Source organism: Sus scrofa, chromosome 7, assembly GCF_000003025.6.
Source record: "Sus scrofa isolate TJ Tabasco breed Duroc chromosome 7, Sscrofa11.1, whole genome shotgun sequence".
Classification (NCBI taxonomy): domain Eukaryota; kingdom Metazoa; phylum Chordata; class Mammalia; order Artiodactyla; family Suidae; genus Sus; species Sus scrofa.
In genome coordinates, this window is record NC_010449.5 from 55,571,576 (window position 1) to 55,585,938 (window position 14,363).

Sequence of the window (14,363 nt, forward strand, 5' to 3'; positions counted from 1 at the left end):
CACAATGGGAACTCCTACCTTGCATAGCTTTATTACCATGTGCATTTACATGTAGACATGAAGTGTCCAGAGATATATACCAAAATATAATATCTCTACAGGGTTCTTTTTTTGGGGGGGTGTCACACCAGTGGCATATGGAAGTTCCCAGGCTAGGGGTCCAATTGGAGCTGCATCTTTGACCTACACCACAGCTCACAACAATTCTAGGTCCTTAACCCACTGAGTGAGGCCAGGGATGGAACCCCCATCCTCATGGATACTAGTCGGATTTGATTCCGCTTTACCACAACGGAAATTCCTCTGCAGGGGTTCTTTTCCAGTTTTCCCTAGAATTATCAAATTCTCTCACAACGAACTTGTGTCATAAAGAAACAAGTGTAAAAGCTTTACAATGCAGGACTGGAGCCCCGGCATCTCCCTGGACTTGGGGAGCAATTTGCTGGTGTACAGTCCATCTGCAGACTGCTTGAAGAATGAGGAAATGAAGGAAAGGACTGAGAGGTTTTGAGAGATTTAATTTGGGCTCTGGAGGGGCCAAAAGTCTCTTTCTCCCTCTCTCCTCCCCAGCATGTACCTCCTTGTCTTCTTCTCTCCATTGGGGGCAAATACAACCAAGGGTCTGCTCCTAGGGGCCCTCCAGGATTTTACGAGGCTCCCTCTCTACTGATTTCTATTTGTTCTCAGGCAGGCTACACCTTCACTGATGAAGCCAGACCTTCGTAGTCACAGTCTTCCCAGTCGGGTCCTGTTCCTGAGATGATACCCTTGCCATCTTCATCAGATGTAGGAGTTCCCCAATCCCAGCCAGGGCACTTCTGAAGGAATGCTTCCTGCACGGCCAGCTCATCATGTTTGGGGCATGGTGAGTCACTCTAGTTTCAACCCAGAACATAAATCTCATTTCTATGTTGTAAGAACACTTCCCTGTCACTCCCTGATTTATAGCAATGAATAAAAGCTACCACATATTGAGGCTTGTGTCCCAGACACTGAGCTAGGTACAGGCTCATTTAAGCCTGAAAGAAAACCCTGTGAGGTTAAATGTTTTCATTCTCACTTCACAGATGAGAAAACTTATATTTAGAGAAGTCAAGTTGCCCAGGGATATGCGTCAAGTAAACCTGGGCCCTTCAACATAAGACACTGTCTCTGGCCTTATGTTGACCACAGGTCTTATCCCCATTTTATAAGAAAGGACACCGAGTTTAAGTCATCCTGCAGCTGCTTATCACCCAGGTTCATGACGTCTAGCAAGTGGGAGAGGCTAAAACTTGAACATCTCATTGATACCCAGCCCCCTCCCCCAATTATACCCTGACACACTCCCCTCCCCTACTTGTGCCTTGACACTGACCTAAGTGTCCCCACTCCCCGACTTGTACTCTCCACTGCAGCAAACACTTGCGGCAGCTCCAAGAATCTGTAAAAATGTGTTCTCTTGCCCTGGGGCCTTTGGACAGGCTGTGCCTTCCCCTGCATTTGCCTGGCAAAGGCATCGAGATGTAACCTCCTCCAGGAAGCCATCCCTGACCACCCTAGTCCCAGTACCCTTTTAAGTGCTTTCTTGACTCATCCTGACATATAACATTTGGCATTATGGTGGCCTGTCTTCCTTTTTCTTCCCCTGCCAGTTTGCAAAGCCTAGGTCAAGACCATATGTGTTATGGTTAGGTCTTCAGAGCTCAGCACACAAGCAAGCAGAGTAGGTCCTCAGTATTTGTCACATGAATGCTTGACGATCCCAGCTGTTTTGCTTTATTTGGAGGCTACAGCTTAGGTGCATGAAGCAGGCTATAAGACAGAAATGTGGCTTCTTGTGTACCCCCATCAAGAGGGCACAGTAGGGGATGCTCTGTGTACTCAGTGCACTGACACAAAAACCGTGGTGTCCTTCTTGCTAAAGCAAAGTCCCAGGCTACTGTTTTCTCACTCCCGGTCAGAAACAAATCATGTTCTGAGTGACTGGAGTCATCGCTCAACACCAGGAGCTGGTTTAGGGTAGGGTGAGGGGCAGTGGCCTTGGGGCTCCAGTCTCTAAAGGCCGAGGCCGGCGGGCTGGGGGGAGGGGTGAAGCGCGGCAGGTCCTGTCCCTGGGAGGCTGCAGTCACTGGGGGAGAGACAATGGGGCTCAGCATCTGCTCTTCGCTGGGAGAAGGGACCCTCCAGTGAAAAGCCAGGGAGAGCAGGGAAGTGTGGGAGGAATTGATGAGAAGGGGTGGAGCCAAGGAGACGCAGCCGGGAGGAAGGAAGAGAAGGGGAAGGAAGAGAGAAGGGAGGGGAGAGGATCCAGGCTTTTCCTTCCTTTCGATGACCTGGTCCTGAGCTACAGCCTTCTCTGGCATTGTTTCCTGCGGAAACTCTTGGGGCCCGCGAAGACTCACGTTTCTCCCCAAGCCCTGGCCACAGCCTAAGTCCAAGGGCCAGGCATCCAGCAGGTGCTCAATTCTTACTTGGGAAAATGAGATATGTGGCCAACTTTGCTCTGGGAACTTTTCCCCTGTCTTCTCCCCATTTCTCTGCAGAAGCAGAAGGCAGAGCAGGTCTTGGGAACACGCCCAGGCGCCCCAAGAAGAATTGGCCCTTCTTGGCGGCTCTGCCGAGCCCTGTCCGACGACTTGGAGTGAAGAAGCGGCTGGGAGTGGCGGGCTTCCAGGAGGTTGGAAGCCGAGGGTCCGGCCAGCCCAGGAGCCAGGAGGGAGGCCAGGCTGTGCCAAGCCCCGCGGCCCTGCAAGGAGGCAGAGGGAGCCCGACCCCAGCGCTGCCAACGGCCACGCCTCGGCGCCCCCCAGCAGTGCGCCTGGGGGCCGAGGCTCAGGCCCTGGTATTGGAGAGCCCACGAGGAGCCGATCCCAGCGGCTCCTCCGAGCCCCGGCCCCACCCGGGCCCTGGCGCTCGCAGCCCGCACCGCTCCCTCGAGTCTGGACGTCCAGGGCTCTGCAAACAGCTGTTTAAAGGCTTTTTACAGTTCAGTGCTCTGCGGGGATGTTTGTTCCAAGCCCATCTGCCTACTTTAAAAATATATAAGTAAAGAACACACCCAGCCTTCCACCTCTGGCTAGGGAGGGGCGGGCACGGCGGCCCCCGCCCGCACTTCGGTTGGAGCCGGCACCTAGCACCCAGTTCGCCCACCCCCACCAGGCTTCCCACGGGGTGGGGGTGGGGGGTCCCCCGGCTCTTTTGTGCCGGCCCGGGCCCCCCATTTCCATGCGAGGTTCTGACGCTCCCCCGCTTCAGTTAATCTTTGTTCCCCTTTTCTGCTGAGAGGAGAAAAAAAAAAAAAGAGAGAGAGAGAAAGAAAAGGAGGAAAAAAGGCGTGACTTGATTTTCAAACGAAACTCCCACAGCAAACAAAACCCTTTTAGAGAAATAAGAAAGGAGGAAGAAGGAAGAAAAGAGGGAAGAAAAAAAAAAAAGGAAAGAGAAAACCCTCCAGGCTTTCAATTTGAGTGGGAGAGTTGAACCGAAAGAAAGAGAAAGAAAGGAAGAAAAATCCTCTCTGCGGTAGAAAGAGAAAAGAAAACTTGGGCTGACAGGAGGGGGTGGGGGGTGGAAGGAAGTGAGAACACAAAAGAGAGATAAAAGGGCTGCTTTTCTGTCTCTCTTCCTCCGCGAGCCGGGTTAGGAGGAGCTGTTTTGCATCCCTTCACGTCAGCCCTGCCTCATTCCCTTCTTCCAGGGAGGGAGAGCGAGCGAGCGGGAGAGAGAGGGAGAGAGAGAGAGAGGAGAGGGAGAGAGAGGGGGGAGAGAGAGAGAAAGAGGAGCCGGAGGGAGGGCGGCAGGAGCCGGCGGCGGGCGCGCGTGGAGGCGGCGGCGGGCGCGCAGCAGCAGCCCGGGCGGTGGGCAGCCAAGGAGCCCCCGGCCCCGGCCCGTCTCGGGCCCCAGCGCAGAAGCCGCGCCCGGACCCAGGGTGAGTGTCCCGCGCGGCCCAGGCCACGGGCTCCGCAGCCCCCGGGGGCCGTGCGCGGGCGGGGGACCCGGGGGGCGCGGGGTGGGTCGTGCGGCCGCGGCCGCCCCGCCCCCCGCCTCTCCCCGGGGACGCCGCGCGCAGGCCCGCGCCGCGCTGCAAACATGTCGTCTTTCCTTTCACTTCCACGTTCCCTCATGCCGGAAAGCTGGAGGGAGAGAGGGAGAGCGGGGGAAAGAGGGAGAGATGGCGTCCGGGGTGGGGGGGAGGAGAGGGGGAGGGGGAGCGAGCGAAAGAGGGCGAGAGCGAGGAGAGCGCGCGAAGGAGAGAGAGAGAGAGAGAGAGAGGGAGAGAGAGAAGCTGAAATGAAAGGAAAGCGCGGCGGCGGCGGGGCGCGAGGCCCGGAGGCGGCCGCGGCTCGCGGGCCCGCACGTGGGTGTCCCGGCGCCCGGCGCCTCGCCCCCCCCGCCGCCCGCCGGCCCGGGACTCAAAGTTTCACCCCTTTGCCGCGCCGCCCCGCCCCGCCGGCTGCCCGCAAACTTTATTCTCCCGGCGGGTGGGGTTGCTGCGCGTCCCCGCTGGCCGGGTGGGGGAGGGTTGGGCGCGCCGCCGGGGTGTCGGGGACGCCCCTGGGCCAGCTGCACGCTGGGGGCTGCGCGCTCCGGACCGGGGGACCTGTTGAAGGCGTTCGCCGGCCGGCGGGGTCCCCACCGGCCTTTGCTTTGCCTCCTTAGTCTCAGTTCCCCTTCCTCGTCGCCCACTCTCTCCGTCTCCTCGCGGTCATTTTCCTAATTGGACAGAGCTGTGGGGTGTGATCGCCGGCGTCACATTAGGGGCCCCGAGGCTGCCAGGTGGGCACGGGACTCGGGAATCGACGGGACCGCCCCTGCCGGCCTGCAGAGCCCACAGATCGGTCCCTCGTGCCACCGCCCCCCAACCGCCGACTTGCTAACTAGTGCGTATCCCTTTTTTTTTTTTCCCCCAAACTTGCCTTTTAAGATGACTTTTATGGTTGCTGCAACTGCTTCCTTCCAGTCTGAGCTGTAGTTTGGGAAGATTTAAGAGGCCAGGGCGGTGCTTGCGTGAATTTTAACTAACCTGAAATGATCGTTAATGTATCGCTGAGCTCTGCGATGGTTCGGGCAAGGCGTAGCCGGAGGCTGGGCGCATTTTCACAGGGTCACTATGAGATGCTGGTCCTTCCCCGTCGGAGCGGTCCAATGAAGGACCATCCTCGGGGCCCACCCACCCTTAAGCTGTGGGCCCGCACCCTAACTGCTAAGGGCACCCAGAGCGCCTTTATTTCTGTGCAAAGTGGAAACTCCCAGCCGGTGTAGACTTGGAAGGGACAGACATAGCTAGTTCCAGTGGGCGCCTGGGAAATTCACAAAATTCCCCCACAGGTGTACCTAGAAGGACTTTGAACTTTGGGGGTCACCCAGCCAATTTTGAAGTGGATCTTTCAGTCCTGCCTTTGTACACGTGTAAGTAAAAACAGTCAAAGTTCATTTATGCAAACTAGAGGATCTGGAGCCTTATTTAGTCCGGGTTTTGCCCTCACCAGGGAGTCTTCAAAGGACCCGCTGGGCCAGGTCGCGAAGGGGTGGAAAACCACCTCTAATTGTCATTATTTTTTAGAAAACGAATTCTTAGTGTCTGTGGTCCAAGCCGTGGGCCTGTCTGGTTTTGATTTTTTGAGACTTAGTATGGTTGTCCCTTTCTTAGTTGTTTTAAAGTGAATGTTATTTTTGCTAGAAAGCTACAGCTTTGGTGATGGTTTTGTCAGCTGGCCCTCAAACCACGTGTCACCCTGTGCCAAGCACCTGCCAGTCTGGCAACAAGACCTCTAATTGGTCACCTATAGTTCTAGCCACGCTAGTGCTCCACTAACCTGCAGGACCCAGCTTTCTTGCATAAGGGCAGTGGGGGTAGGGCTGCTTTCTTTTGGGTAGGGGGAGTTGGCCATTCGGGTCACATTTTTCTTTCCTCCAGGCTCTCTTGGTTGTCTCTGTGCCCCTGGAGGGAGATGTGGTGAGTTGAAGTGGGAGCAGAGTTTCGCTTTTCTCAGAGCTGATTGTTGGGTGAGTGCTTGTCTTGAGGCGTGTGGCCAGTGGGCCATTGCTTCTGTACTTGGGCCACTTCCATTCCAACCCGAACTTTCTACCAGGGAGACTTATTTTAGGCCTGCTGTCTAGAGACAAGGTCTGGCATGGTTTTGGAGTTGGAGGAAGGGAGACCAGTGGGCCCACCGGAGCCTTTACATGCCTTCTATTTTAGGTTTGCCTTGCGGCCCAGGGATATTTTGATCAGAGCTGTGCTTGGAAAGCTCAAGTTTGATGTTGGACAGGAGGTAAATAAATAAAGGAGTCAGTACATATCAGGATGCTGCCCACAGCTCCTCATCAGGCCTCATCCTCACCCCCAGATCCCAGGGCAGGGGTTCATTTTGTTGAAGTAAGGAATTTTTGACTCTGCTGAGTGTCATGTTAATGGTGGTTGATCTCAGCCCTTCAACCTCAAAGCCGAAAGAGGACCTTGGAGGTTGTCTAAAAGAAACTGAGGCATAAGAAAAACTCCGTGCTTGAGATTACACAGTAAGCCGCAGAGCCAGCACTCAAACACGGGCTTTCGGGGTCCATTTCCAGTGCTCTGAACATAAGGCTGCTGCCTGTATTCCTGCTGGGGAACCTTCCATGTAGAGAATGAAACATGAAAACACGGGCTTCTCCTGCCTTCATGAGATAAGCAAAAGAAGGCCTTCTTTTCCAGGTGTGTTACTTGTTTTCCAGGTGTGTTACATGTACACTTCTGGAGGATGGGTGGCCGGTGTGACTACTTGGGGAAACTGGGTGTTTCTGGCAATGTCTACCAGTTCAGCGGGGCAGCAGTTTGGCCGTTGGGGTGGGCCCAAGTCGCCCGGCTCATTCTTTGATCTAGATTGCCTTCTTCCCGCTTCGTACTTGTGCGTGGTTGATTTAGGCCTGGTCTGGGAGAAGAACGGGGACCTAAGGAAGGGCCAGAGGCTCGAACTGAACTCTCTTGATGGGTTAGATCTCTTCATAGTTCCTGAAAACAGGTCTGTTTTCGTTTATTGCTAAGCCCCCATGCCTAGAACAGGGCCTGGCACTTAGTGGGGGCCTCAGTAAATACTTGTTGAACGAATGTACTGGACATGAGAAAGATTTCTCTCGCAGAAGGAACCCGTGAATGACACTCAGCGGCAGAGACAGGGAGGTGATTGATGGGAGCTGCAGAGTTTTGCAGTGAGTCATTGCTTAGAACAGGCTCTAGACAGGTAAGGCAGGAGGGGCTGGGCAGAGTAAATCTGGATGGGGTGGAGACTTGTGCAAAACAATAGAGAGATCTTGAATTGGACTGGATATGGGGACGACAATAGCAATCATATATTTGGACCAGGCTTGTGTGAGCAGGTGCTCTATGTGTATCACCTGGCTTCATCCTCACAGGTGCTAGCTGCTGCGTTGTTATTCCCATTTGGCAGGTTGGGAAACTGGAGGACAGAGGAGTTAGTAACCCATCCAAGGGCTTGGAGCTGGTATCCAAATCCAGGCCAACCAACTTCAAACTTGGCCTCCCTAGAATGGTGATGTGTTGAGACATCCCTGCTCACACCAAGGAGGTAGACATCCAGAGCTTTGGGGTTCCTAGAAAGGATGGCAGCAGAAAAATTGAGAAAGAAATTGTTGGTCTGCAGCTGCTCAGGCAGGGAACAGGCCCTCTGCTTCCTTTGCCAAGGCCGTTGTGTGGCCAAAGACTGTAAGGGAATACTTGTTTGGGGGACCTAACCATTCCCTAAGCAGAATGGCTGGTACCTATTTGGGGCTGCTTTGCACCCGATAAAGATTTAGGAGACTTTTTTTTTAAAGGTTGCTTTTCGGAGTTCCTGTCGTGACTCAGTGGTTAACGAATATGACTAGGAACCATGAGGTTGTGGGTTCGATCCCTGGCCTTGCTCAGTGGGTTAAGGATCTGGCGTTGCCGTGAGCTGTGGTGTAGGTTGCAGACACGCCTTGGATCTGGAGTTACTGTGGCTCTGGTGTAGGCCAGTGGCTACAGCTCCGATTAGACCCCTAGCCTGGGAACCTCCATATGCTGCGGGAGTAGCCCAAGAAATGGCAAAAAGACCAAAAAAAAAAAAAAAAAAAAAGTTGCTTTTCAACTTAAATTTAGTCGGTATGTATTTGAACCTTTGGGAATCTTAAAGCCAAAAGTGTTGCCTTTGGCCATGAGGCCTCCAGAAAGTGTGTCTCACAAGTGTCAGCCTTCCCTTCGTATTCCAAGGATGATGGTCCAGGCTGCTCCAGCCCACGTCAGCTGCCCTTTTATCAATGTTCTGCTGGTCCCGTCCTCATGGAGCTTACAGTCTCCCTGGGAGACAGACATTAAACTAATAATTACACAAATACTCTTTAATTACAGTTGTTATGAATGCTTCAAAGGAAAAAGTACAGAGACTATGGGAGCTGATAATCAGGGAGGATGGGGGTAAGAAAGGCTTTCCTGAAGAAAGGGCATTTAAACAGCCATGCAAAGGGTGCATGAAGAGGCTTTGACCAGGTGGGACAGTCCCTTGACCCTGATGTTCTATATGTGGCTCATGCATGCATCAGCATCACCTGAGAGCTTGTTAGAAATGCAGAATCTCTGGAGTTCCCATCGTGGCACAGTGGAAACTAGTATCCATGAGGATATGTGTTTGATCCCTGATCTCGCTCAGTGGGTTAAGGATCTGGTGTTGCCATGAGCTGTGGTGTAGATTGTAGACACGGCTCAGATCTGGTTGCTGTGGCTGTGGCTGTGGCTGGCACTGCAGTTCGACGCCCAGCCTGGCAACTTCCGTATGCCATGGGTGCGGTCCTAAAAAAAAAAAAAAAAAAGAAAGAAAGAAAAAGGAAAAGAAATACAAAATCTAGACCCACCTCAGACCTGCTGAATCTGCATCTTAACGAGATTCACGTGCATGGTAAAGTCTGAGAAATGCTGATGGCATCAAAGTCCCAAACTGGGAGGTCTGCAAATTTGCTGCGAATGAATTGGGTGACCTCGGGCAAGTCACCCAACTTGGAGTGACTTGGAGTAGTAACGAGGGAATGAGATCATCCCACAAGTTCCTTCTGGCCACTCAGATCTCTGGCTTTCGCTGGTGGCATGCTGTCTCCAGGCTTGTTGAGGGGAAGGACCTGGGATTACCCGGCATCCTCCTATGTGGTGCCTCTGATGGAGGCCAGCAGGCACTGCTAGTTCATGCCTAGTCTAACTCAGTAAGCACGAAAGAGGGGCCAGACCATCCTTGGGGAAAGATTGAAACTCATTCGTAAAGATAACATGGAGCTTTGTGGCCTACAGAGAGATTATCTTAAGGTGACCCAGGCATGATTTAACCCGAAGCGAGGGAAGAATTGGCAAGAGTCAGAGGGAACTTGAGGAAGAAAGGTGTAATGTTTTTGCCAAGAGTGGAACCTAAACCAAAGGTGGGAGGAACCTGCCCAGCAGTTCTGTGCACCTGAACATAATACATCAAGGATTGCCGTGGGCTTTTGCCCCTGAGATCCTCATGTCACTGTAGAGAGGTCAGAGGGCTGTGTGTGGGCTTCAGTTACACCTGCACTTGTGCAAAGGGTTTACCTTTGTGGGCGCTTTTTTAGGGAGAGGACCTGCAGCTCTCACCACCTCAAAGGGATCTGTGGCCTCCCAGGACTAGGGGCAAAAGGCCCTTTTATCATGCAGCACTTGCTATGTGCCGGGGCTCTTTTCTAAGCCCTTTCGGTATGTTAGCTCATTTAGGTTGAGGACTTTTCTAGGAAGTCTTCTGCCTAGTAAGTGTCAGAACCAGGATTGGCACCCAGGCAGTCAGGCCCCAGAGTTCCTGCTTGCAAAACCTACCTTAGGCAGTTCCCATCGTGGCTCAGTGGGAACGAATCTGACTAGCATCCATGAGGACGCAGGTTCAATCCCTGGCCTCGCTCAGTGGGTTAAAGATCTGGCGTTGCCATGAGCTGTGGTATAGATCGCAGATGTGGCTTGGATCCTGCGTTGCTGTGGCTGTGGTGTAGGCCAGCAGCTGCAGTCCCCAATTCGACCCCTAGCCTGGGAACTTCCATATGCCTCAGGTGAGGCCCTAAAGACAAAAAAACCCCTACCTTAGTACCAAAGCAGGTGGGACTAGGGGAGAGTTCTTTTTGGGAAAACAGAAATTGAGGTTACAGAGGGCTCCATGTTACAAGTAAGGATCTCCCAATTTTTTTTTTTTTTTTTTGGTCTTTTGTCTTCTCTAGAGCTGCTTTCTCGGCATATGGAGATTCCCAGGCTAGGGGTCTAATCAGAGCTATAGCCACTGGCCTACGCCAGAACCACAGCAACGCAGGATCCGAGCCGCGTCTGTGACCTACACCACAGCTCATGGCAACGCCGGATCGTCAACCCACTGAGCAAGGGCAGGGATCGAACCTGCAGCCTCATGGTTCCTAGTCGAATTCAAGTTAACCACTGCGCCACGACGGGAACTCCATGGATCTCCCAATTTTTCATGCATAAAACTGAAAAAGTTTTCCCAAGACTAGCCCATGAGAACCTCTTGGGCCCAACTCATGAGTGTTTGCAAAATAATAATAGTAATAATGAAGAATTAGAAAATAAGACTGCTGCAGTACTATTGCAAGGGATATTAAAAATCTCTAGAATCAAATAGAAAGTGCTTGGACACAGTCAACTTAGAGGGGTTGCTTGCAGAATCTGGGTTGGGTTCTGAAAAGGGAGATTAAAGGGTGCTAGAGGCCAAAGCAGGGCCAAATGTATGTCCCATCAGCAGCTTCAAAAGGTAAAGCGAGTGGCTTTAATTACCTTCTAATGAATGTGTATAGCTCACAGTCTGACCCTTCCCCATCCCCAGTGCCTTACCCCAGTACCGAGGGGCCTTTTGTCTTCTCTCTTACACATTTCTGTGCCATTTGAGTATTTCTCGGTAGGTATTATCTTTATAATCCACATATTTGTAAATGGAGTAAAAGGGCTATTAGAAGTGGGTTGATCTCTAGGGTGGTTTTGGTTTTGTCTTCTACAACCATCATTAAAGTTCCCATCGTGGCTCAGTTCCACTGAGACTAGCATCCATGAGGACTCGGGTTCGATCCCTGGCCTCACTCAGTGGGTTAAGGATCCCAAGTTGTCGTGAGCTGTGATGTAGGCCAGCAGCTGCAGCTCCAATTTGACCCCTAGCCTGGGAACTTCCATATGTCATGGGTGGGGCCCTTAAAAAAAAAAAAAATACAACCATCATCATAAAGAACTTTCTGATATTAAATACATATGCTGTACTGTGTGTATGTTTGGGGAGTACTGAGAGAATTGTTGGGGTAGCAAGGATTTTCTGTGCCAATGAAAGCTGAGAATAAGGGATCACGTTGTCACCCAACTGCCTTCCTTATTCGCCACCCCTGCCACATGTAATAAATAGGAAATCAAAATCAGGTGAGGATGGAGTTCCCGTTGTGGCACAGTGGTTAACGAATCCGACTAGGAACCATGAGGTTGCGGGTTCGACCCCTGGCCTTGCTCAGTGGGTTAACGATCCGGCGTTGCTGTGGCTCTGGCGTAGGCTGGCGTCTACAGCTCCGATTCAACCCCTAGCCTGGGAACCTCCATGTGCCATGGGAGCGGCTCAAGAAATGGCAAAAAAAAAAAAAAAAAAAAAAAATCAGGTGAGGATGATCAATGGAAAGTAGGAATGTCCACTATTTTATTTTATTTTATTTTTAAGCTTAAGCATTCTGTTAACCTGAAATGGAATCTATTTTCTACTTTGGGAAAGGTTTAACTTTCTAAACAGTAATGAATTTCACTGTTCCTGTTTTTCCTCCCTAAAACCCACTTCTAGATCATAAATATGCACCTGAATTACTCTCAATTAGTGAAATGAGTTTCCAAATCTGTGGATTTTACTTACACATCAGTTGAGTTTCATTGGACAAGACAGATCATTATGGACAGAACTGTTAGGCATGGAGCTTTAGGAAAACAATTGATTGCCTGAAATTCAGCACAGTATCAAATGCTTGTTGAGTTGATCATTTCGATAGCATTAAAGCTAAAATCAGCGTAAAACAAATGGCATTCCTTCTTAGGGAAATTGCGGAAATAGGGATTCTCATCATGGTTCAGTGGTTAACGAGTCCAACTAGGAACTATGAGGTTGCGGGTTCAATCCCTGGCCTCAATCAGTGGGTTAAGGATCCAGTGTTGCCATGAGATGTGGTATAGGTCACAGAAGTGGCTCCAGTCTGGTGATGCTGTGGGCTATGGCATAGGCTGGCAGCTACAGCTCCAATTGGACCCCTAGCCTGGGAACCTCCATATGCTGTGGGTGTGGACCTGAAAAGAAAAAAGACCAAAGAAAAAGAAAAAGAAATTGCAAAAATATACACTTCCTTAAGATAAATTTCTTTCAGTTAAGTGTATTTTAGATGTTCTTTTGCTTAAAACACACAGTGGCCTGTACATATGTAATAAAATCATAGAGAACTAGGTGCACACAAACGCACACGTGTGCATGTAAAGACAGTAACATGTGACCAAGTTCTGTGGATGGTGTTGCAATGTTCTGTGATGTCAGTTTCCTGGTTGTGATATTGTACCATAGTTGTGGAAGATGTTACCGTTAGGGGAAACTGGATGAAATTCCAGGGTAATACTCTTCTTTTATTCGGTTGTTTTGTTGTTGAATTACAGTCGATTTTGCGATGTTGTGTTGGTTTCAGGCATGTATCTGAAAGAAACGAAACCTCTAATTTAAAAGGATACATGCACCCCAGTGTTCATAACTATTTATAATAGCCAAGACTCCACCCTTTTAAATTTAGACGGAAACTCTAACTTCTCTGATGACTCTTGGTTATGATGGTTTGTCTTCTGGGTGGTGCTTGAAAGCCATCCCCAACCCCATTCCATTCCCAGTGAGGCAGCAGTGAAGGGGATGGACTTCTGGATGGGAAGGTTGTCCTGCTTGTGTTTGGTTAAAAAATTGTACAAACTTTAGTGACTGTTTTGTGTGCCATGTCAGAAGATATTCACAGGGACCATGCCTGAGCTGACCCCTAAGGAAAGTTAGGGAGCACTTTTGAGGCTGGTGGTACTGGTTGGTGAACTGCATCCTGGGGTCCCCAGGCCCTGCAGCCTCACCTCCTATCCATTCACTAGCCACAGACTGTCCACTGTGGACCTGCCATTACCTGAAAACAGCTCACCTTTGAAATTCTGAATTCTTCCAGTCCCCCTACGGCACAGCCCTCCTTAAAGCAACCCTGGCCACCCCTTCCCCAAGCTGGGAAACCTCTGCCTACTCACCTAGGCCTCATGCCCATGTCCTGCCCAGGCTGCCTCCCTGTGCCCCACCTCCCTGCCTACACACACCTGTGTCCCTCTCCTTGGCTGGCCTCTCCCCGGCTCCCCTCCCATTTCCCTTCTCCTCACCCTAGGCCTCCACAAAGAAGAAGTCACCCTTTCTATCCCTGCTGCCCCTCTCCAACTCTGACCTGCTCTCCTGGACATCTCCGGCCACCTCCTGATCGCACCTGGTGGCCTCTCTCTACTTGGCTTCTCTGTAGTAGGGCTGTCCTGAGACTTCCCCCTTGGGGGTTCTGGCTCGCTGCACTGTGTCTTCCTCCCAGCTCTAACCCTGCTTTTTCTGCCACTCCTTCCGCTCCTGGCTATGCCTCAGTTCTGCACTGCTTGCTTCCCATCCAGGTCTGTGGTTTCACCCTGCACAGCAAGGACTCTTAGCCTGTATCCTTGTCCTCCTGTCTCCTATGAACAGCCTTGAACTGGGATTACATTAGTTATAGTTTTGGGTATATAGGGTAATCTTCCTACCATCTTAATTTGTGTTTTCTGTTTCTTTTTCTGATTCTTTCTTTTCTCTCTCTCTTTCTCTTTTTGTTCCACTCTTTTTTTCTCTTTACAGCTTTGGAACTTATATACTCTATTTCTGTTCTTTTGATGCATGCAGACTGCATAAGTTTAAAGTTAGTTTGTATCCATATCTTTTTTTGAGCAATGCAGGGATCTTGGGATGCCTGATATAAAGTTACCGTTGTCCCTGCTCACATTCATTTGTCATACAATAGCTCTATCTTGTTTCAATTTTTTTTTTGCTTTTTAGGGCTGCACCCATGCCCTGTGGAGTTTCCCAGGCTAGGGGTCTAATTGGAGCTACAGCTGCCGGCCTACACCACAGCCATAGCAATGCTGGATCCTTAACCCACTGAGCGAGGCCAGGTATCAAACCCACAACCTCATGGTTCCTAGTCGGATTCGTTTCCCCTGTGCCATGACGGGAACTCTTTGTTTCACTTTTTTTTTTTTTTTTGTCTTTTTATCTTTTCTAGGGCTGCATCTGTGGCATACGGAGGTTCCCAGGCTAGGGGTCTAATAGGAGCTGTAG

At 51.0% G+C, this 14,363-nt stretch overlaps 1 protein-coding gene across 7 annotated transcripts in view; it reads left to right on the forward strand.

Annotated features, from left to right (window-relative positions):
• ZNF710 (zinc finger protein 710) overlaps positions 873 to 14,363 on the forward strand; it is an 81,686-nt gene continuing 68,195 nt past the window's right edge. The window contains exons 1-3 of one of the 7 annotated variants that reach the window (XM_021098972.1): positions 4,313 to 4,862; positions 5,311 to 5,391; positions 5,900 to 5,988. Coding sequence is in view for 2 of the 7 variants with exons in the window: in XM_021098968.1 (XP_020954627.1) it covers positions 5,934 to 5,938 (5 nt within the window). In the remaining 5 variants the exon portion in view is untranslated. Of the gene's footprint in view, positions 3,911 to 4,312; positions 4,863 to 5,310; positions 5,392 to 5,899; positions 5,989 to 14,363 lie in introns of those variants that run through there. The other 6 variants (XM_021098968.1, XM_021098973.1, XM_021098974.1 and 3 more) reach the window with 6 other exon arrangements.